The sequence below is a fragment of the Tauraco erythrolophus genome, chromosome 11 (genome assembly GCF_009769465.1).
Source record: "Tauraco erythrolophus isolate bTauEry1 chromosome 11, bTauEry1.pri, whole genome shotgun sequence".
Taxonomy (NCBI): Eukaryota; Metazoa; Chordata; class Aves; order Musophagiformes; family Musophagidae; genus Tauraco; species Tauraco erythrolophus.
Window position 1 is genome coordinate 12242916 of NC_141475.1, and position 24865 is coordinate 12267780.

Consider the following 24865-nt stretch of genomic DNA (forward strand, 5'->3'; position numbering starts at 1 on the left):
TCCTGCAGACTATGGTTTTATAATACAGCTGTAGATATCAACCAAGCCATATGGATCTCAGTGGGTATTGTCAGTGCTCATTCTGCAATTTTTCATTTTCCAAATGGAACGTGTAGATTCCTATCATTATTCTAAACAGATATAACATCTGCTCAATGTGTTTTATACACTGAAAAGAAAAAAAGGAAGCAATTTTAAACTATATATGGAATCTACACATAAAAATATTAGAATATTTACAAAACATGTAACTGTTTGGTACAAACCAGGGATACAGAGGCATTTGTAGCTGGTTCCAACACTGCGACAAATGCCATGTGCACAAGGATTCAGAGCGCAGAAGTCAATCAGCTGAGCACATGTAGGTCCTGTAAATCCAGGACTGCAACTGCAGGAGAAGGCAAGTCTGTCTGCATAACAAGTTCCATTGTTCTGGCAGGGAGAAGATGCACAAGGGTCTATTTTGTCTTCACAAGATGTTCCTAAAAACCCTAAAAGAAATAAGTGGTTCTGGTAAGTAAGCATACTGCTATGCATACAATTTTAATAACCAAAGCAACTTAAAAGTAAGCCATTGATATATCTATATTCCTATTTCGTTAATTCTATAAAAATTACAAAACCGCATACTTCCTATATATATAAAACTCTAATTTTACCCATTAACATGGTATGATAAAAGATGTTTCAGGTAGAATCATACTATCATGTGATTAAGGCAGTGAACTGCAAAATATTTGTTGAAACTTGACAGTGCTTATCCACTTTCTGAAGTGCATCTGGCTAGAAAAGCAGAAGAGATTTTCTAAAGATCAGGAACAGACTAGCCTAGAAAAAAAAAAGACAAAACTGACTTTTTTTCATTGCTGGTAATTGTATGTTAAGAATAACAACCTCTAAAGCAGCACGTGAGTTTATTTGATCTTCAAGAATTTAAAAGAATATTTTTTACAAGAACATACTTCTCATTTAGCAGGTGAGAATAGTTTATTGAAGCAACATCATGTAAAAATTAGACATAAAGCAAAAGATATTCTTTTAAGGGAGTTTTTTTAATCAGATGTAGAAAAGAACAATATTTGAACAAATTGCAGTATACTAACTATAGTTTGTATGTATACATACATATACATCATGTACATAGTAACACGATGCATGGTTATTGTACCCAAAAGCAAGTCAGAAAAGTATATTCAAGTCCTAGCACCCTTCCAAATAAAAGAGCAAACTGTCTTTTCCATTCAATTCTAATATTTTTTATGAGTATTTCATCCATTTGTAAAGACCATCACTTTTCAGGCTTAAAGGTCCCTGGAATATCTTAAATTGTAGAACAGCTCTTAACATTCCAATACACTAATCACTGGGAATGAGAAATGAGGAGCAAATCAGGCCAGCCTCCACTCGAAACCCAGGAAACACCAATCTACTCTAACAGAAAGTATAAACCACTGCAGTTGTGCTCCTCTAAAAGACAAAGAACAGACTACATTTCCGTTGCTGCCCAGGAGATTGTAGCGACATTTCAGACATCAAAGAAAATAAGTAAATGCATGAAAACTATTATAGGATTTGAAAAATATTTAATCAGAAAGAGAGAAAAACAAAATAATTAAAAAAAAACCCACAAAAAACCCCAACAAAAACCCCAAACAAACCAAAACAAACAAAAAAAAACCCCAACATAATTAAACACAAAAAGTGCCTGATGGTGAGAGAAGGGATCAAGATGGAGGAGATGTCCCTGTTACATAGCAGCTTGTCAGCAACTCAGGGCATGAAAGCAATGACACGTGACACTTTGGATTAACACTCAATATTGAAATCTTATGCCCGATGGAATGAAGCAGATTTTCAGCCTTGCTTCTATAGCTTTTGTATCTATCAAGTCTCACTGCTGGATTAAAAGCAGCTGATGTATTAGAACTGAACGCCTGTATTGTATAAAGCTTATGATGAATAACAAAAGTGAGATCAAATACCACATTCAATACATACTTTACAGTATCTCATTATCTTTTACTGACTCAGTAAATATTTTTGTTCTAAACAATGTTATTCCACATTTCAAGCAAGGTACAATTCATCAGGAAATAGTTTTCTGTTAGTTTTGACAGATGTGTCACTTTCAGGGAATTTCTATTTGCTTTCTTTTCTTACTATTCATGATTCACATTCAGATGAATCATAGAATGGAATCATAGAATGGTTAGGGTTGGAAGGAACCTCAAAGATCATCTAGTTCCAACCCCCCTGCCATGGGCAGGGAAACCCTCCACTATACCAGGTTGCCCAAAGCCTCATCCAAGGTGAGTTAAACTGTAAATTTGTTTAACTGTAGTTCTAGCACTGTAATCATGGAGTGCAAGTCAGGAGTTAGCATTTCTGAAAACAAGCGTGTAAGAAATAGATTAATTTATATTTAAAGCATAACAAAACACCCTAAACATTTACAAAAGGTTTAAATTCTATAGTTGTTCTTGATTGATTAGATTTGTTGAAAACCTGTGTCAGAAAGATCTAGCGAAGCATAGTCTGTCAACTTGACTGCGCTCCCAGACTTCAACAACAAGTGAGGGCTGAGATCATCAGCCTAAAGACATTAAAGTTTCCAGCACACACCAAAAAAAGGGAGACCAGCAAGAAATTTTAAAGAGCCTGAGGACTTCCTCAAGGAGGCACGCTCCATGCGTTATAGATCACAAAAGCTCAGCAAACTGCATCAAAAAGGGAGGGAAATGGATATTAAGCAAAGGTGAGCAACCCACACAAATTGTACTACAGGGATATACTCAGAGAATTAACAAAACTTAGATTACTCTAACCAAGAAAAAGATGGAAAGGCCACAACTGCCCTGAAAGTTCCAGACAAAACTAGAATATTCTTGGGCACTGTTGGCAGCAGGATTTTAGAAGCATCCTCAAAACATTATGTCCTGGACACAAATGACTTAAACAGCTGTGTTTCCCTCTCACATTCCGAAGTCTTACACCAGAGCTATGGAATGAAAAATAAAGAAAAAATAATCCTATTAAAAAAAATAATAAAAAAAGAAACAACCTACAGATTGAACTTCTAACAGTTTATTCGTAAGTAACTCAGCGACAGATCAGGAAAGAAAAGTTGCTCTGGCAGAGCACAGGCAAAGAAGAGGCAAGAGCCTTCTGCCCTGTCCATTTTGCTATCCTATGGCCCAGATTGTTTCATGGGCTTTATCAGGACCACCTGCACGCCAATGTTGAAGAGGGGCAGCTTAAAAACAGATACTGTGGAATCCTATATTAGAGGTCTCTCCTGTAGATGGTAACTGCATAACCATCAGAAACTGAAAAGAACAGAAACCTTAAAATCAAGAATCTAATTCCAGTAACTTTTTGCTGATGAATTAAAGAAGCCTGTACTGTTATCATAAAATCCCAGATGGTTTTAAAAGAATCTGCAAGGACTTGTAACTATTACCAGGAGAACATCAGCCAATGAGTTGGATGAAATCTCTACTACCTCTGGAACTGGATTAAAAAGGATCAAAGAGATCTGAGGTCACACAATGACACTAATGCTGCTTCACTACAACCTTTGCAATAACCTTCCCTACAAAGAGAAGCTTACTGGCAGATGGCTAATGTTTCGAGTGACAAAGCATTTCAAGAACATATGCAGGTTTGAAATACACTAAAACATGTTGCCCTTGTGCTATCTTTGACTGCACTGTGAAATGTGTTTAATTGATTCTGGAAGTTTAAATCTTGTGTATGAGTTAAATATCCAAAAATCCTCAAAGCAGCAGTAGTTACACATCTGAATTGAAATCTATTATTTTAGCATTTCTGAATGTATATTTAAGTCCATATCAATAAAATTGTTGAAAACAAAGAATGCCAGTGATAAATTTAAAAATCAAATTCAGAGGTTTATTGATTAAAAACAGAATCAAATGCTCGAGGAAATAAAAAAATCAGGATTATTTATCTGCATTTAGATATTCCCCAAACTGTTCTTCAGCCAGCTAACACAAACTCAACCTGCATCTAAGTCATCATTGGTGTAACAGAGACATGACTGAAAGATAAAGACTACTGGTGATTTGAAAGATCTGAAGGCAAAATTTATCAAAGGAATAACACAGAGGTAAAGGGGAAAGGCAACATTAGAAAAGATTTGTACAGCTAAAAACCACAATACAATATTTGTGCTTACACAGATCAGACCATTTGGCTAGTTGTCAAGAAGACTAGAAGAATTAAGTCAGGTGATATTCCTTATATATCACTACAGACCTCCAGGGCAATGCTAGAAACTAGATCAGAAAGTGTTTTCAGAGATAGAAAAGCTCTGGATAAAAGCCAGATTTCTCATCATGGTGAGATTTTAATTACTTGGCTATTGAAAGCCAGAGAGCCATGTACAAAGCAAGGACGTTAAACATTTTCTGAAGCTACTGTACAACTGCTTTTTCTACAATCTGTGGAACAACCAACTTGCCTGAATGTTATGTTAAAACTATTTAAATTACATAAATGTGAAAAATTAAGTCTGTGAATTGCTAGGACTCGGCCTTACAAAACCTTTAGATTTTAAATACAGGAATAAATATTAAAAGCAATACAAGCAAATAATTATTTTCCCTATAGAAAATTGTTTTGTGAGGAAATACAAGACGTCTGATGGTATTTCATCAGAATTCTTTAAAGGGAAAAAAGATACTCGTCATAAGGAAACATGAAATCATTAAAATGTAATTGTAAGATTTTGATTGAAATTCACCCTAGCTAAGTCTTTACAGATAAAGATGAATAGAAGGTAAACCTGTTAAAGCATTACGGAGAAGTCTATCAAAAATAAGAGCAATTTGGGAAGATGCCAGGTAAAAACATTAGATTAACAGAAAGTACCAGAAACTAAACAGCCATAAAAATTTTTAATTAACAACAAAATGTTCTCCAGGTAAATTAAACTCTCTTATGGTAATATGAAGAATTCTGCATTCTCTAATCACCAGTAACCTTGGGAAATCTTCCATATACAGCAGCTGTGTGACCTAATTTCTTAAAATTAAAATAATAAATAGGTTTATTGTGTATAAACCTAAAGAAGTTTGAATCACATCTGTAAGATATAATCTAGAAAAAGGCTTTTACATGAAAATGAAGCTCAGAAAAAGTGAAGACCTTGAAACTTAGGCTATTCTTTATTTAAGCAAATAACTTCTATTCTCCCAGTCAATTAAAATTCATGGTGACAATGTGCATTTTCTAGCTGCTACTGCAAATCAACAAATATGAATCACAACTTAGCATTTTCTATAGCTGTCAAACTCTTTATTTTTTAAAGCACAGAAACCACAATAAGAGCATTCATAAATTTGCTGCTTTCCAGTATTTCCAGAAATACCTGGAGGTATTTCAGGGCACTTTTGCTCAGTGTGTTGCCTAGCTGTAGTTACCTGTAGCTAGTCAAACCAAATTGTCAATTAATCTGAATGAAAAGGTTGCTGCCACTTCTGTCAGAGCAGATGACCTCCGCACAGAGAAGGTAGCAAAATCCCAAGAATCCAAGCTAGCTGAATGCTTGCTATTTTTGTCAAAGATTAATGTTTTCCTATAACACTGTATGTAGTTCATCTGTACATATCATCAGGACATTAAAATTGCATGGAACGATAAAAATTAACAAATTAACAAATATTTCAATGAATTTAATAACTGCCTAAATAAGGATAACTAGTTTCTCCATTGCTAAAACATTTATTGTAATTACATTTGCTTATTCCAACCAGCTTTTTTTATGTTTCTAATTATTATTTGTATATTGAATTCCACTTCAGAGTGCTTTGGGAATTTACCTAACTTCTCAGTGACTTAAAGAAAATGAAGTAACCAAATTCATAAATTGATGAGCGGTACCCTAATCAACTCAAATAAAATGAATTAATATTACTGCCAATACAGTAGTATGTTATACATTACAATAAGTGGAAGAAAATCAGAGGAGACATTTAAGTGATATGGGTATTTATGGAATCATTCTGAACATAAATTTCAAATATCCATGTTCAGGTTGGCAGATGTTTACTATGTGCAGGTTCCTAGAACGTGTAGAAATTTATTTGCATGATCATTTGAAAGTAATATCTGCTAAGTGTGTGTTTCTTATCATGAAACTTTAAAGAAGATGATCAAAGATCCCTACTGTAAATAAGTACAACATCCCAAATATCCTTTTCACAATAATAAAGAGCCAAAATTTTGAACTAATTTTTCAGTCCTTAGTATTGCTTAAGCTTCTTCAGTATAAATTCGAGTATAAAATCCAATTTTCTCTTTAGTACAGGTGATTCGACAACTTCATGTAGCAGTTTATTTTCTGACATATTTTGGAGATTAAAATCTACAATGCATCACACAGAAAATAGAAGCTGCAAGCATAAAGAAATTTTCTTCACTAAAGGACTCTTAAGACAGTAAAATTGTCTAAAGAAAAATCATGAAATGTTCATATCTGATCTATGCTGCTTTTTCAGTGCCTTAGATCTCACCTTCTGTAAGTTATCACATGCTCTCATTTGTAAAAGAAATGCACAATCTCGAGATCATTCCTTGTTGTTTCCATCTCATTCCTTTTTTTCTGCCATCTTTTTCTTTTCTTTTGTGACACTTTCCATCTTCTCTTATCTTTTTCTGCCTAACCACATTGTATCTCCAGTCTTTTAGTTTTTACACATACATAAGCTTCTTGGCTACCTTTCCCCCACTGTGCTGAATTAGCACTACAGAAAGTAAGTTCTCTTCTCACAAGCAATTACTATTAAGCACAGCAGGAGAATAGCAGCAGAGCAAGAGACCTCACTTTAAATTAGGAACCTATCATGGGGTTTTGGCAGAGATTTTTTTTTCATGGAAAATTTGAGGACATGCTAAAAATAGCAAATCTTCAAGTTCTTGCATCTGTGATTTTCAATTAACTATCCTTTGTTGTATTTACAAAAATAACCGAATCTCTTCAAAACCCAAACAAAAGCTCTCAAAATACACCTCTATGAGAGGATAATACCTCAAAAGAGGAAAGAAGAATTATGGGAAAGGCAGACATTAGTAAATTTAGACAAGATATTTTGTTAAATCAGCTCTTTCTTTCCCTCCACAAAATAACCAAATTCCTGAGCTCATTGGCATTAGTAGATCTTACAGAAAAAGATGCAAAAGCAACACCTTGTTACCTAATACGCCCATTAGGCTCCTCCAGAGCAATAGCACTGGTCCTTGCAGACAGACTGTCACTTCTGCACCAACGCTCTCCCCTCTTTATGGAGAGGACATGAGTAGGAAGCACAGCTACATAACTTCACGGGAAGCATTCGCTCTTTGAAACGAGGGTAATTATTAGGGAGCCCAGGAGACACCTTTGGGGCTGCTGTTGAGCTATCGCAGGCTCACTCAAGAAAAGCAACCATGCACACAAGATGGTATTTGTTCCTGAAAACCTAAGAATGATTTTCTCATGTCCAAGGGACTGAGAATCAGACCTGGCATATGCAAGACAATTCTTTCTAAAGGAAATAATCCTGGCCAGTCCAGAAAGTGATACCTGAAACTTTATATCCCCTCCAAAGGCTTTTTCTACATTGGAAATAAAACAAGTCAATAGATGCAAACTGATTTTAACAAGAGTTGTAGATATATTTCAGCAAAATTTTTTTCTCATGGTGCCCCATTGCTTTTTGAAAACATTTATGCCATGTGAGCATTTTAGATATATAAATAAGTAATGAAAGTAACAGCTCTTCCCCTAGTTCTATCCTCACTCCGTAACATAGCTGTTCTTGGAAACACGGAAATGCTACTGGGAGACTAGAATTGGTAACTCTGCACAGAAAGTTTCAGACAGGTGACCTAAACCTCATGTTTGCCTGTCAACACAGTCTATGACCAGAGAGGTACTTCTTGAAGTTGCTAAGTAATTGTGGTTTTTTGTTTTCTCTGGAAGGGACAAAAAGCACGTCATATCTTTAAGGAAAATCCAGAAACCATGGAAAACCTCAAGATTCCAAGGAGAAAAGGAGCACAGGTTTGTAAGACATAATAAGAATGGAAGTGCCAAAAAGAAAAAAAAATAGCAGAATACTGAGAAAATGGTAACGATTTGCCCAGAAAGAAAAAGAGCAAAGCACACAGCCCAAAAATCTAAGATTGTACAATGGCAGTGCCAAAATAAGCCTGCTTACAGCAGAGCACACGACAGAAACAACTGGAAACCTATCAGACACAAATATGGATCAGTGGCAAAGAAAGTAGCAGGAGATAAATACTCAAGAAATAAAGCAGGCAACAAGACTGTCGGGCTATGTGGTGTAACACAGAGATAGCCAAACACCAGTAAAACTGAGAAAAGAGAAGTCCAAGTGACTGTTTGTCCAAGTAACTGTTCTCCGGCAGCAGAAACGCTGCTGTCAACAAGAACGCGACACATCAAGCAGGGGCACATCGGACAATATCTCTGTCGCTCTTTGGGGAGAACTGCTCTGGAGGGAGACGAAGGGAAGGTTTTCCCCTCCTGCATTCCAGGCCTCCCACGCAGCACCAAGGAATGGCGCGAGGCCCTTGGCACGGCTGGCTGCTGCGCTCGGACGGGCAGCGTTGCTGCCTGCGGCTGTGCCAGGGCCTGTGGGCAGGCGGAGCTGGTGGCTGGCCCCGTGCCCCTCGTGGGATAATTGCTGCTGGCACAAGCTCCCTGAGCAGGAGAGCAGCCACAGCACTGCACAGCATCCGAGGCATAAATGCCTTTTAGCAGGGCACTGGGGAGCAGTCCTAAAACAGCCAAATATCCCAGCAGCTATTTTTCCAAGCATTTATTACGGGGAAGATCATTTCCCACAAAGCGTCCTTAAAGATCCTTGAACAGATTTCCTAAGAAAAATGCAAGTAAATTCTTGACCAAGACTAACATCTAACAATTTTCTCACTGAGTTTTGCTACTAGTTATAAGGCAAACAATTTTCAAAACTCTTTCAAATGCAAGACCTGCACTGCTGTCAAAATGTCAGTGTCTGTGTTTCAACACAGCTATTAAGTGGGTCACTCATTAAAGCATAACACCCTAGAAAAGCAAGGAATCAGTCTAAAGAAATTACAAACAATCTTCCTTATTAAGCAAGTATATGTTACTGGAGCAGATATCAAAGACTTGTATCCTTCAAGCAAGGATAAGGTGCTGGCAGAATTAAAAACAACATCCACAGATCAAGTAAGAACAGAAATATAATTAGTTCAAGGTTCTAATCTTAATTATAAATAACTAACAGAAGGCTTCATAATTGAGAGCTTTCACTCCTGATAATTTTTTTATGAGCAATTTAGGTAGCTGCCATTCCAGTCAGCAAATTGTTACCAGAGCATACACTTCAGCATTGTCTTGTCCTCATTTCACATAGCTACATTTACAGCGTTTACCAATGAGAACCACTGAAAGGCTTTCATGTAAAGAAAGGCAAAAGTCCAAACAGAAAAGAGGATGAATTAAAACTTTGGGGGACTGAAATAATTCCTTTAGTTTTGAATTATTGCTCTTACACACATTTTAGCCAACTGAATCATATGCAAAAACATGCCAACACAACAAGGGAAGCATCCTTTTCTCACACATTTACTGGACAATACAAAAATCAGACCACAGTCTAACTCTCCTCAGATTCACCTTCTCACAGTGCTGGAGCCTGATTTCTACTGCATAGGTGCCAGAGAAATAGAGAATATTTCTATGCCACACATACACTAAACCACTAAGCTTCAGAGAAAGAAAATTTCTGCGCCACATATACCCTGAAACACCAAGCTCCTACCATACTTCACATACTATTGCTGATTATACAAAGATTTTTTTATCTGGATTTTTTTCTGCTTACAATTATGTCCTAAGGCACAATTTAAAAAATATTTAAATATACATATAAATATAACTGAAAATTCAGACTAAGTGCAAACCACTAGTTTGTATGAGGTACTAGACAGGTCTCTGCTGTTTACCTTCTGGGCACTGACAACTGAATCCATTGATGTTGGATGAGCAGGTACCTCCATTTTGGCATGGCTGCTGGATGCAATGATCAATCTCTGACTGGCACAGCTCTCCGGTGTAACCTACAAAACAGCACACAGCATTCAGGAAATATAGCGAAAATAAGGTTTTATTACTAAATGTATTACTAGGTCATTCAGACAGCACCATTAGTTTTCTTGAATAAAATTAACCAAAGTAAGAAATAGAATCCAAGATAGTCTTCTAATCTCTTATAAAATGAGGTTTTTAATTAGAACTTATACTTCACTGCAGAAACATAAATAAGTAGAGGAAATCTAGAGATTATACTAATTGTATTTTACAAGCAGCAACATTCTGACAGCACTAATATCATGAAGGTTGGTGCTGGGTCCTCATCAGCACCCATATAACAAAAAGAAGCCATTTTTTGAATGGTTTTCAAACAAATCTTGAATCTCAAGTCAACAATCTTTAGCAAGTCTTTAAGAAATAGCAAGTCTTTAAGAAAGAGTTGACACCATGAATTATTTGTGCATATGCTGAATGACTGTCATTTGCTCCTACTTCTGGGCTTCAAAAAGAGTGTTTATTTTAAGTGGGAGCTGTGAAGAACTGCTCAGCACAGTTACAAACTCTTCCAAATAAGCTCCTATAAGTTCACAAGCTACAGATTGTGTGTACTGTACAATTTTAACATAAGTTTGCTTTGTTCCATATGTCTGATGTCTATAATACATCCTCAAAAAATGAACAAACTTACAAAATACAATCTAAAGGATTAAACACTCCAAACTTAAATTCCTTAACAAATATCACACATTCTTCTTTCCAAGTTTTATTTACCTCCAACAAACTATCTTGGATGCAGGACTGAAGAAGAAACTACATACTACACACAGAGCCACTTTATTTTTTAAAAGGAACCCTACATAAAATTAGAAATATCTTGCATAATAAGCGTGTTTAACACAATGGCTGGTGTTAGACCAGTAAGCTGTGACTAGGTGACACTTAACACACAGCTATCTAAGACAAAGACCCCAAGGTGAGACAGAAGACATGCCTGGCCTAGGATTTTGTTCATGCAGGGGAGAAAAAGGAAAAATAATTTAAAAAAAAAATCTTATTTTGATTAATTATTTTTTTAAGGCAATCAAAATTAACATTTATAAGCCTTTGAGGCAGGCTAATACTTAGACCTGTTCAAATCTACTGATGTCACCATAAAATAGCTCTCAACATAGATTGTTGCATTTAGAGTTGCTAAAGCACTACTACAGAAAAGGATGTATAAGCAGACGTACTCTCTGTATACCTTGCTGCTTTTATATCCTATAGCAAGCTAAATTATGATCCCATTTTCTGCAATGGAAAACCTGGAAAAAGAAACTTGGCTGTATGTTGTATCTGGATTAATGCCCATAAATCACCTAAACTGGAGAAAAATACTGAGGTTGAAAACCAGAACTGTGCTCTCATAAGGCAGCGCCTCTGGACTGGATTGAGGCACTTAAAGGGACGTCAGCCTCACTCTGGATAACTAGTGATTTTCTGTAATTCTAATTGGTCTCAAATTAACATAAATTTTACAAAACTAGCAATGATTTTTTTTTATCTATAGGCTTCATATTTTTTCAAGTTCTAACATTCAGATGATTATTTTTATGAATCATAATACGGTATTGAATATGCTTAACTCATTTAAACGTTTTTTCATCTTCGAACTGTTACCAAACTTATGAAAGCTAAAAATTACACTGGAATTCAGTGTGTATCCAAAAGAATGTTGGCATAGAAAGGCCGAAGTGATTGTGTTGCTCTGAAGCTTGCTACAAGAATCTGACTTCCTGCAATTGTCATTATAGCTTGCAGGAAAACTCATCAGAGATAATATTTTATGTCAGTTTTATGAAAATAAATATGTCCCATCTTATTATTATGTATAGGGCATGGTTTGTCCATCTGAAAGAGAATATGATTTGGGATTTTCATACCAAATATGTCACAAGTGCTACAAATTAAGAGGTGCTAAGCAATTACGATGGACGGGGTGGGGAAAGCAGTTTTCTGGTGAGATACACTTTAAGAATCATTACACCTATTCATTTTGTGGTAACGCTTATCTTCATAACATTTACTTCTGTCAACATTTCGGGAACATGATCTCATTCACATACAAATGTTTCTGAAACTTACATATGGAGACATTTATCAATGGGAATATATTATAGTTACAAAATATGTAAGAGAGATATGTTATCTTCAAGAAACTGTCATGATCTTACTCATTGTTTCCTGGCATCTCATGGTACCCATTTTTCTACAATTGCGATAACACTTTACAAAGCAGGCAATTGACATGCCTGTCCCTAATAGCAACTACATTTTTATCTCATAAAGAGCTTTTAAAAATATGGAGAGGCCAAATTTTTAAAAAATATATAACCACTTGATGCAAATATCTAGGATCATAATAATAAAAATCCTAGGATTTTATATCATTACACAAATAAAATAACATTTGCTTTATCAAGGAACTATAATTTGTAACTTCCCAATAGAGGCAGAAACTATCCCAGATTGATCTAAGTGTAATAACAGCAGTGATACCTTCAGAGTCCTATACATAAGTGAGAAGTATATTTACGCTACTCTGCAAAACTTCACTGTGCAACTCAAAAATATTGAGTTTTCCTAGTGGAAACACTACCAGGCTTTACAATAAGCACATCAGAATTATTATAAATATTCCTTCTAAAGCTTTTTTTACACAACTAAACCCAAGAATTTTGAAGTATTTCAAGAATATTTTATATTCAAATTATATTCCAATTAAAATGTTGATTTCATTAAATTTGAATAGGTTTTTTAGAATTATTCTTGTATTTCTTCTGAGGTAGGGAATTTAAAAAAAGAAATTTAGCCTAATAGTACTTGATGTAGAACAATTTCCAGGATAGCTATCTCAATAAAAGCAAACAACACAAACACAACAAATAAATACATTTTTTCTTTTCTAATTGGAAACTACTTGTCAAAACTCAAAACAACTCTGAATCAACCATATTCAACATGACATTAATGGCAGGAATTGTTCAAACATTCAAAGTTTATTCCACTCTGATCTTTCTCTTCTCATATTTAAATCATTATTCAACTGTATTTACATGTCTTATTAAAGTGACAGTTGATCCTTTGGCAGATTTATTAAAGAGAGTACACCTGCATAATAGCTTCACATCTTATATTCAGAGCAGTATAAATCCAGGTCGTTATATAAAAATACAAATATAAATCTTTCTTGCTGCACATTCGCTATAGTGACTTTAAGCAAAGAGAGAAAAACTGGAAGTCCTAAAGTCAGAAAAAGTATAATTAAAAGGAAAACTCTTTGCCTTTGGAGAGAAAAAGGGCCGTAATGATTTGCCACTGCGGATATTCTGAACTGTAAAGTTCACAGAACAGGGCAGAGGGTAGTACATGGCAGCCACATTAAAGCACCACTTGCATCCACCTGCTTCTGGCTCAGTCATTTTTGAGACTGGTACTTACAGATAATCTAGTGGAGCTAGAAGTTTCTCTAGTCTGTGCTGATATGCGTTAGGGTAAAGTATAAGAATATTCCCATCTTTAAGGGAATATCAGAACACCAACTCCATGATCCTGCTTTGGGGCAGAATAAAGAAAGTATTGCTACATGTACATATATATTTAATGTACACAAATACCCACCCAGCATTAAAGCCAGTCAATAGCCATTTAGACATAACCACTAGAAACCTGACCAAATAATTCATTTCTCCATCTGCTTTTTATGATATAGCTTTTATATTCTGCAGATCTTAGGGCCTATTGTGGAAGCATCTTCCTCCTTCCCTGCCCTTTTTTTTCCCCTTTCTCACTAGTATCAACTGACCAGTATTACCGAAATGAAAATATACAGTAAAATGTTTCTAAGAAGCAAAATAAATTACCTGTTACTGATCCTAATCTCAGTCAACTTTTATTTTTAAAAAATATTAGAAAATATATATTGAAGTAACTGTTTTATTATGATAATTGAGTTTGGTTTTAAAATGTAAAGTTCAGAGAGTAGGTGTCTATAACAGTCATTTAGTAAGGTTTTTTCCATCAGCATTTATCTTTAATTTGTCCTCCAGCGTATGAGCATTGTATTTAGTTAAATTTTAATTTCAATTGTTTAAATTCATTTGATCAAATTTTTAAAGGAAATGTTCTTAAAATAACTTCAGAGAACTCAGATACTTGTTCATTAATAAAACCCACAAATTATTCAGTTTAGGTTATGAATTTTTAATGAGTTTCCAAAATTTAAGTTAATTCTGAGGAACGATTTAACAACTGCAGAGAGGAATGATTTAACAACTTCACAGTGTGGAGATAATTTTCTTCCATTTGACTAGTGCAACTGAAGAAAAGAGTTTACTAGTTACAATGAAAGAATGTATATTGAAAGGTTAGTTATGTTAGTTAGTAATGTATACTTTAAATCTACATTGAAAAGAAAAAAAGAAGATTAAGAAAAAGCTGATGTAAACTAAATTTTGGTCATCTCTTCTTAGTAGGTAAAGTTTTATTAGTTGTGAATAATTCACTCATTCGGTTACGGTTCAGATGTGTGTTTTCAATTCCATTTTTCACAGATGAAAAATCTTCCACAGCCTTTTAAAAACCGCCCTTATGTTGTTGTATTTTCCTTCTTTCCTAGTGTCTGAAGTTGCGCAGTTCACTGGTCTGCAAAAGATATGCACCAAATGTTAAAATAAAAATGCATTATTATTCAAAGCGTATTACAAAACCTACCAGCCGGGCAGCTGCAGGTGAAATTGTTCCCGTCATGTTTCTGTGCTACATCAGTGCAGGTTGCATTGTTCTGACAGGGCTGGCTCTGACAAGCATTAAATTCTTCACACAGGGAACCCTGATACCCATCCTCGCAGTCACAGAAAAAAGTTGCCTAAAAACAAACAGCATATGTACTTCACAATGAATTTTCAAAGATTATGTTTTCATTGCATACTCTACTGAACAAAGATGTTTTTGTTGTTTTTCTGTTCACAACAGTAGCTGCCATAAATACATCAACTGCATGAAGTTACTCTCTGAAATATTAAACCTGCACGTATTCTTCAGCTAAAATTTTTTGTGCTGTCAAGTAATTTCATCTAGATAAGGAGGGTGAGATCAGATCCATAATGTCTAAATCCCTCTACATTTTTTATTCCATTCCAGAAATTACATTTATATACTGAAATAATTGTCAGAATAAGAAATGAGCAGATTTACTGCAACAAAATCCTACTACAAAGATGGACCCTCTACGTGAAGGACAGGGTTGGGGTCCCAGAGGCTCACTTCAGTGGTACTTCAGTAGTGGCACACCTCTTCAATTTTATGAAAACAGATCTTCTGAATGTATTTGTTATTTTCTCCTAACCTTGCTGTTTAGTAAAAGATCAAGAACACTATACCTGTTAAAGATCTCAAATATCTATAGTAGGCATGACATGGCACAGTTTTGTCAGTAATAAAATAATTGAGATAAGATTTTAAAAAATCTTTAGGAGGTTAAGATTGCCAAGGAGGTCTCAAAGAATGGAAGGAAGAAAGGAAAGCTTTCTCATCTGTAGTATACATTTAGATTAAATATCTTACTTTCTTTGTTCATTAAACACTAGATGGCAACATCACTCACTCTCAAACATTTCAAAGTCAGACCATTAGGGCTGGAACGCAGCTGCCCCATGCACAAACACTGTAATGCAATGTACAGAATGTGCACGGAACTATAAACAAAGAGATGAGGTTACTATTTTATCTTCTATTTTTACTTGTGTTTGCTGCATAGGAATACACAGCGGTGACCTAAGTAGAAAAGAAAATAATCATCTTGATACAAATACAAAACTTTACTAAGTAAAACTCATATTTCATTCTTCCTTACAAATATTACCCTGATAGAGTTTAAACAAGGATTAATTCTATACATCTCCAAAACTCAGAATGATGGGTATGTTATTTATCTGAAGTGCCAGAAGTCCCTGCTAAGTGTATGGTCTATACATGTTCTGATATTTGCCCAAGGCTCTTCACAAAACAGCTCTGAATCTCTCATGCATTAGCAATGGCAGGTTTCCAAACAAGGCTGTAGCTGAACAGAAAGGAAAGACAGGCGAGCAAACATAGCCAGAAACTACTATAATCACATCACATAGTAACTTACTTTGAAGATAACTCATACGAACTACCTGGGAGAGTGGCTAACAGAGTGAAACAGATAATCACTTCTATTTAAGAACTAAACAATTAACTAAATACACAGTATTCCCACATCTCCATATAGCATTGGTGGAAAACACAGCAGCACAAAGATCACTTGGGTTCCTAAAGACAATAGTGATCAGTGGTTCAAAGTTAGTGTTGTCCTTAAAATCTCCTATCATTGGAGTCATGCAGTACCATTGTGCATATTTAGATTAGATCTGAGGAATAAATTCTTCACTCAGGGCAATGAGGCACTGGAACAGGTTGCCCAGAGAAGTTGTGGATGCCGCATCCCTGGAAGTGTTCAAGGCTAGGTTGGATGAGGCTTTGAGCAACCTGATCTAGGGGAAGGTGTCCCTGCCCATGGCAGGGGGGTTGGAACTAGATGATCTTTAAGGTCCCTTCCAACCCAAACCATTCTACGATTCTATGATCAGGACCCAGGTAAAAAGCACACATAAACATTTTGCCTGCAGCATCCTTCACAGCTGTTCTAACTCTTATTAACACTAAATTATGTTATGACTTCAAGTGTTTTCTATTGTTCTTGGAATGGAGTGTTGAGTTTTGACTTAATACAAAACCAAGATTGCTGCCTGTCTCAATAACTCACCTGTACTGGCTGAACAAAGAGAGATACTATACCATGAAAAAAAATGGCATATTTTTCTTAAAATGGAGATGAATAGAGCATGGGGAAAGATATAGGCTCTGTACTTAAATTCTGTACCCCATTTGAAGAGATTGGAGTCTTGATCTCATTTAAACATGTTTCTGGTTGTTCCGTATGCACTGCAAATGAGAACAGTCTTATCTACATCTATCTGGTGCTAAAGACATCCCTAAGCAAGAGATTCGAGAAGTATAACATCCCATCAAAGTTAATTCTGTCAGAACAAAGAGGTACCATGTTCATTAGGTAGGCTCAGGTTCATGGCTGTTTTATATTAGATCTGAAAGTAAGATACAAAGTACATCATTACCTGAACCATTTATCAGAGAGGAAGGAAATGCCTGTACTGTCCACACCGACAGAGACAGCATGGCTCAGCCTGCACTAAAATCTCATTTCAAAGCAATGGAAGCTGATTACTATAATGTAAGTACTAATATGTTTAAACAATGCAATAATCAGTCATTGCCTCAACAATATTAATGAAATAGAAAAGAAAAGCTCAGATTATATTGACATCCCTGTAAGAGTATGATAAAGGGATCAATTTACTATAAAGTGTAGTTAACAAAATGGGTTTTGAAAGCAGAAAAGAAAAGCATTGCAACACTTCAGATTGAATTGTCTAATGACAGATAACAGTTCTGAGATGCAGGGAAGTTATTCTGTAGAGAAGACTAGGTGTCATCATTTTTATTAGGCATGTCGTCCTCACTTTTCAAACATGATACTATTAATTCTTTTTCCTGAAGAGATGACATGTACTAGCATACTTGAGGAAAACTAAGTCAAGAAGAAACTACATGCTGCCATAATGCTAGTACTCACTATCTAAGAATTCCAAAACAATCTACTATCAATGGGCAGTTCATCTGTGTATTTTACTTGATTATGGGAGAGCAAATCTATCATATATGAATTTGGATGGCAATGAAATAAATTCTTGAAAATAATTTGCTATTACCCAAACCAATTGTCTTTATTATTATAAATACAGTTGAAATATAGTACTTTTTTCCCCTATTTTAAGTAAGAAGACTAATAACGTGCTCATCAGATTCTAGATTTCAGGCTAATGAGACCATAAAAGATCACTTTTTTTAAAAAAAAAAAAAAGAAAACTATAGTAAAGAAGCTCTTAAGATGACCAGAATAAAATGAATGTTTACTCTTTATCCTACTGACCAAGACTTTCACTATTTATTACAACTCGCAGTGAGTTGCTATAATATTTGTGCAAAACATTGGTGTATGATAATTACATATTTTGTATTTGGGAGTTTATTGTACTTAGGAAACTACATCCATATGCAGGAGAGCACGCTTTTAGGTATACATGAGGCTTTTTTATAAAAACATACAAATATACATATATACTCACACATATACATACATATATATATACACACACAAATACAATCAAGTGGATGTACATCAAAGCTTCTAGTCCATATAGAAGACATAGGAATCATCGCTATTCAGTTCAATACATTACTTCTCAGTGCAGGCAGAGCCAGCTATTTTTGTGTAAATCTCAAGGGTTCTAATTCTAGCAATAAAATTTCATATTTACATAGTCAGCTCTTCCATATTTTACATGGGAGAGCCACAGTTATGGAACAGAGCAATCTGTGAAAGAAATAATTTATCTCACATGTAAGCAAAATTGTGGCTCTCAAACTCAATGGATGGCTAAAGTTCAATTTAAAATCCTACACAGAATCAGAAATTCACAGCAAAAAAATCTTTCTCTAGGTTAATACCAAAATTTTTCACTTCCGTTCACAGCTAACTGGTTTGAGGACAACTTATTCTGGTGTAAAGCTGAGTATATAAATGGGAAAGTGGTATTCGTATTGCGATGCTGTCAAGGCCAGTATTATCCTTCTGACACCTTTCTGCTTTCATTGTGGGAGAATGGCAAGTATGGTAGCAAAGCAGGGCTACAAAGCTCACACAAAGGAAGGAAAAGGCATCACTTTGACTCAGTATCACCTCACTTCACAGAACTTTGTTCAAAGTGGTGAATTTTATGTTGTTTTCAAAAGTAACAATAACTGAAAAAGAAACTGTCATTAAAAGTTTCCCATTTCATATCCACATTCTATAAAAAGCACCTAGCTCAGTAGAAGCTAAGTCATGTATCAGTAAAGAATGAGTAAAAACTGGTCAAGAGTTCCAGGTTAGACCAGAATTTATTTGTTTATAGTTTTATGCACTCCATAGATAACAGTATGCCACTGCACTTATATCACTGCAGATTGTTAATTACATTTAACTTTCCCATTAAGCAGATGTGTTACTACTTTCTTTTACATTAAACTAGATTTGGAATAAAACTATGAAGTACATAAAAACACAAAGACAATCATTAATCTTCTTGGCACTGGAGGCAATGACTACAGTCAGCAGAGCTCTTTGCATAAAAGGCCTAATACCATGAATAAACTTTCTTCTAAGAAACTGCTTTGCACCTTGCAAGACTAGATTGTGCAAAACAGAATTAATTATAGATAAAAACAAATGGCAAATCACAAAGGGCATGTTGTAAACCTAAAGAAAATTAAAGTCTCAATTCTGCAAAAAGAAGTACAGATGTGTCTGTGGGAAACGACAGTCGGTACATGTCAAGCATATAATTTTGGCAGTTGTTTGCTCCATCATTAGGGAAATCACTAAGACATTTCAGGGCATATCTCACCTAAGATGCATTAAACAATGGCAAAAACTCCCTGCTTAATGAAAAAACCCCTTCTATTTTTACCTATGTTGCTTATGCTGGGCCTGAGTCAGATTCCTGGCTGAAGTTCTATTATGCAACTAACAGGCTAAAGCGTAAGGAAAACTGACAGATTTTAAAAAATACTATGGACAAACAGACAACGTGACATAGTTATTCTCCCTGGAGTAGGAAGCTGGACACTTCTCATTTCTTCAAGTACTAGAAAATTCAGAGACAGTTTGTGACAGTGAAAATAAAAGCAACTACATTTCTCAAGTTGAAGTTTTATTTGAAGATAAGAGAGATCAAGAATCCTGCTAATTCCAGCTCTCCGACTCCCATGAATTGATAGACGCCTCTTTAGAAATGGACTTCAACATGATTTCTATGTCCCACAGCTTCAGCCACAGGGATGTGAGTCACTTACAGCCTAGTGCATGTTACATCAAAACCCTACCTTAATAGATTTTCTGGTTATTACTCTTAGGTTCAAAGAAAGAATAGGTGGGGAAAGATATGAAGAATCCTAATTTTTTCTGTTTGTTTTCTAGGAAAAGCAACACACTACATGTTCATGAGAGGGGGTCATTTATCACTAACAATTCTAGTTTTAACGTATAAAACTTTCAACGTCAAGACTACAGATGGGGACGAACAAGCACTGTTATATCTTTTTTTGAGTGACATAATAGCTCCTCTTTCTTGCCATGAAGCCAATTTGTCTTTCTTTTTAAAGATTATTTTATTTTACTCACCATGTCTCAAAGATGGATAGAACATGGATAATTATTAAAAGCCATATATGCATTTTCCTTAATACAGAAAAGCATTAATGTGTCTGCATATATATAGGAAGTAATTTATTTTTATTTTGTGACATATGCCATGAAAGAAGACAAAGAAATTAGAGTTATAAAAATGGACAAACATGGGAAAAAACAGAAAATAAGACTATTTGTCAAAGGCTTTAACTCTCAACTTAAAAAATGGAAAAAGAAGACATTTTGATATACCGTTCTGTATAGTAAATCTGAACATATTATTTACATAAATCAAATTCAAGATGCTGAAATTATAAAATAAAAATGTTAAATATGGTAAAGCAGAAAAACTAAACTGGACTATGAAATAGGACACTGTATCTGAATGAATAATTTACTTAGATACCAGCCAGCTGGTATGGTAGAGTAGCACTTACTTCTAAACACATCTTGCAATAATTGTGCTCACATATTACCTCAAGCATTTTAAAATTTCATTTTTGAGAAATAAAATAGATACTTAACTATTCCAGATGTTAGCACTGCCATGCATATATAGATTACTGTAGCAATTTAATTATTGTTGTTACAATTCAAAACGTCATTTTTCTATCAAACATGCTTATTGAGAATTCAAATCAGAAAACGGTAGCAGAGGAACAAACAATGAATTCCCTAAATATGCCAAATTTTCTGTGCTCACAGCAGGCTCACAGCTGTTAATATTTACTCAACAGTCACTATTGCTTTTATCTCCCAAATGAATATTAATAAAACCAAAGATTAACTGTGTATATTTTTGCTATAAATGACTTTTAATCCATGGAATAAAATCAACACGTATGGAAGGTAACAGAATACAGGATCTCATTCACAGAAGGTCAGTCTGGTTTCGTAAAAGTGGTATACAAACTGCAAATTTTACACATTTGGTTCTTATTTTCGTGTGTTTCTAGATTGCACAAAAAATTCACAATGGCCAGTGGAATTGCTGTCACCATTGTAATCTCTCAATGTAGTATTATGTAAAGGAGAAAGCCGTACAGGAAAACTTCCAAACATTACCAAATTACTTCATTGTGCTTCTTCTCATAATTATGCTCAGACAATTCCATTGCACTGATCAGTGATTTCTGAGTGAGCAATTATTGAGACATGGAGAGATAATTACTAGATTAAATCAGACCTAAAACCAAAATAAGGTTGAAGACTTAAACTGGAACACGCTGGTCTGGAGATTGGGAATCCCAAGTTCCCACCACATGCTTCTCATCTCAAAGAAACACTCTTGTATGGTGACAGTAAGATGCTGTGCACATTACTTTCTACCTGATTTGAAAAATTGTTTTTATTGCCAGGGCAGGGTAAGAATCTTTGCTTCTCATATCAGTTATTTTCTTAATTTAAGTGCTTGATTTTTAAGAATAGCAAATAAATATATTGTTATAATTTAGTAACATCTGTGAGCTTTAGAAGCCTATTACACAGCAGCAAGGTATGCACACCCTAAGAGGAACAGGTACAATTTACTCTGTGATTATACTTCCATGGAATTTCCACACTCCAGGAAGGTCTTGATAAGTTCACCTTACCTCATCTGGTTTGGTGACACATTTTCCTTTCCCTGAACACTGGAAGTTATATGAATGGCTTCCCACAGGCATGCAGGTACTGACTTTCACTGTCACAGTCAAGCGTAGAGCCACAATGCATTTAGTAACTGAATCATTCAAAAAACCTTAAAAAAAAAAAAAAAATTATTACTATGTGAGAAAACACACTAATACATATTAATGTTCTACTGCTAAACAGATAAAACTGAAGTGAAAGAAAATGTGAACTAAGAACATCATTGCTTGTATTTCATACACATCTATCTACATTTAATGCATGTAAATACAAATTAGAATATAGTTTGGAAACAAACATTCATTATATTGTTTAACAAAAGAAAGGTAGGCTGGTGATCTTACCTCCAGAGCTGTAATCTGTTATCCTTTTTTTAAGTCTCAAATAATCACATGCTTTTGTCTGCTATCTTTCTGATAAGTTAAAAATATATTGTCTTAAGTTTTTTAATGATAAGGAATTTTAAAATCAAATTCAGTGGAGAAAAATGTTTAAATTAATTTCTGAAAGTTCCTTCAGAGCTAAAAAGCACACAGATCATAAGCTGCATTACACTGGTAACAGATGGACAATCTTCTTGGCTGTATATTTTATGAAGTTTGCAAGAACATACATATACAGCTTGACAGCATTTCTTTGTGTATTTGCAATGCAAGTATTACTGAATGTCATCTCGGACCACTTTATAAAGTGATACACCAGGTATAGATGAATGAAACATGAAAACAAGAACATTTGATGAGGAAGAGGAAAATTCATGAATCTCTGACTAGCACCTGTAATTGCATGAAATTAAAAAAATAGTTGGTTGGAAGCTATTATAAGACACTGGAGCATAACAACATGCCTATCACTCATACTTCTAAGAGATATAACTAGAAAATAAAAAAAAAAAGGCAGCAGGAAAGATAAAATAAGGTATATACACAGCTCATGACATACACAATTCAGACAGAGTTCATGCCAAAATACATATATCCTGCTCCTATATGTCAATGGTGCTCGAACTGCATTGTCCCACCACAGTGATTACACGCCTGGGTTACAGCCCTTCCGTGAGTGGCACCAGTTCACTGTTTTGTTCTGGGAGGTTGTGCCGTGACATAAAAAGGTGTGGGTCTAGTATAGTATATATACACTGTATGCAGAATATATGCACAAAAAACCCCAAAGATCCTTCCATAAATTGTCAAACTTCAATTTGACTTCACTATCCTTAATGTAGCTAGACTCCTAAGGGTTTAAGACTGTTTGTAGTGTCTGTATGGAAAGTTACAGACACAGAACCATTGCAGGATTATGCTTTCCTTTAGAAGTTAATAGAAAGAGAGAATTTAAGTAAAAATTGATGCTTTTTTTTTTTATCTAAATATCCTTAATTTTAAAAAGAATGATGGTAAATAGATGCAGGAGGTGTATGACATGGAATGTTTTTTCTAATATTTTCCACTTTGAATTCTAGAATCCATTTACAGTCTAAACCTCAAACGAACTTCAAAGACGCAGTCTAGCTTCTTTCATTAAGACTGGAGATAGCACAATATTTAGTCTAGCAGAAGAAAAAATTAGTACAAGATAATATTTATAATTATCAGTAATAAACCAAAGTTTCATGAAACACTGTGGACTCCAGGTGAATTCTCCTTCCAGAACAGCTGCTAAACATTACTTACATTCTGCATATGAAAGTGTCAAGCATGACTAATTCTACAAACTCCATAGAAAATCATATGGTAGACTCCCATTCTTTGTTCTTCATTTTCAGATTTCACTTTTTAAAATGATGCATCTTTCAACAATTAGTTGTCTATGCTAGAAACAACGATGCCTAAACCATATCTTCAAAGAAGGAAAATCTCTTGCCCAATAAAGATGTCATTACCTTGAGTATGGCATCTACGAGTTAGCTGAATGCTCTAAAAGATCAGATTGAAAAAAATTTATTGGGTATAGTTCCAAATGTCTAATGGTCTGTTTTGGCTAGTGAGGATTATCGTAATCTGCTGACCTCTTCAAAGCAAGCCAATTTATTCTGGCCTTAATACACTTTCTATTTTTACCCATCTGTTCAAAGATGTATCCAGAATTATTTCCTTTAACAATTGAAAGCAATTGTCACTGGCAGTCATGCAATTATATGTGAATGCTTGGAAGAATGTGGTATTCAGAAAATGTCTTTGGGTTCACATTTGCTTGTCTGAAGCAGATTGTTACATATTCTTTAGGACAGTTCCCTAAAGGAATATTAAATCAACCTTCTTTGTACTTCGAGTCTTGTTACTATTTTGGTATGAAAAGCCCTTGGGCCAACCACGGAAAAAAAAAAAATCATTATTCTCACTGAAATGGCACATATTTTCCTGTAATTTCTAATTATCTCACCTAATTTCCAAAGACTAGAAAAATAAAACCACAGCTATTTATTTTCACTCTATATAAGTTGCACACAACTTTCTGAGATCTCTAGGTTTTAAGGCTAGAAGCTTCCCTGATCATCTAAATATGACTCCCTGCTTAACTCAGGTCATAGCACTTCAATTAGTTTCTTCTCCAACTCCCATAACAGCAATGGAACTACAGTGAGTTTTAAGTTCTATTTTTAACTTCTAGGTAGGATAATAATTTCGAAAGTATGTTTACAGCTCCCTCTGTCTAAGGTCTGGAGAAAAACACTACAGCTGTTTATAACAAAAGGTAATTCTGTTCAGTTTAACCTTGCTGGTGTTCTAAAGCTAGTTAAAACACAATGACATCGAAGC

At 34.9% G+C, this 24865-nt stretch overlaps 1 protein-coding gene across 2 annotated transcripts in view; it reads right to left on the bottom strand.

Moving 5' to 3' along the window:
- The window catches only part of DNER (delta/notch like EGF repeat containing), a 126482-nt gene that overhangs the window by 31462 nt on the left and 70155 nt on the right, over window positions 1-24865 (bottom strand). For both annotated transcript variants that reach the window (XM_086618513.1, XM_086618511.1), the window contains exons 5-8: window positions 22070-22215; window positions 14861-15014; window positions 10021-10134; window positions 267-491 (exon numbers count right to left, since the gene is read on the bottom strand). In XM_086618513.1, the coding sequence (XP_086474639.1) occupies window positions 267-491; window positions 10021-10134; window positions 14861-15014; window positions 22070-22215 (639 nt within the window). The remainder of the gene's footprint in view (window positions 1-266; window positions 492-10020; window positions 10135-14860; window positions 15015-22069; window positions 22216-24865) is intronic.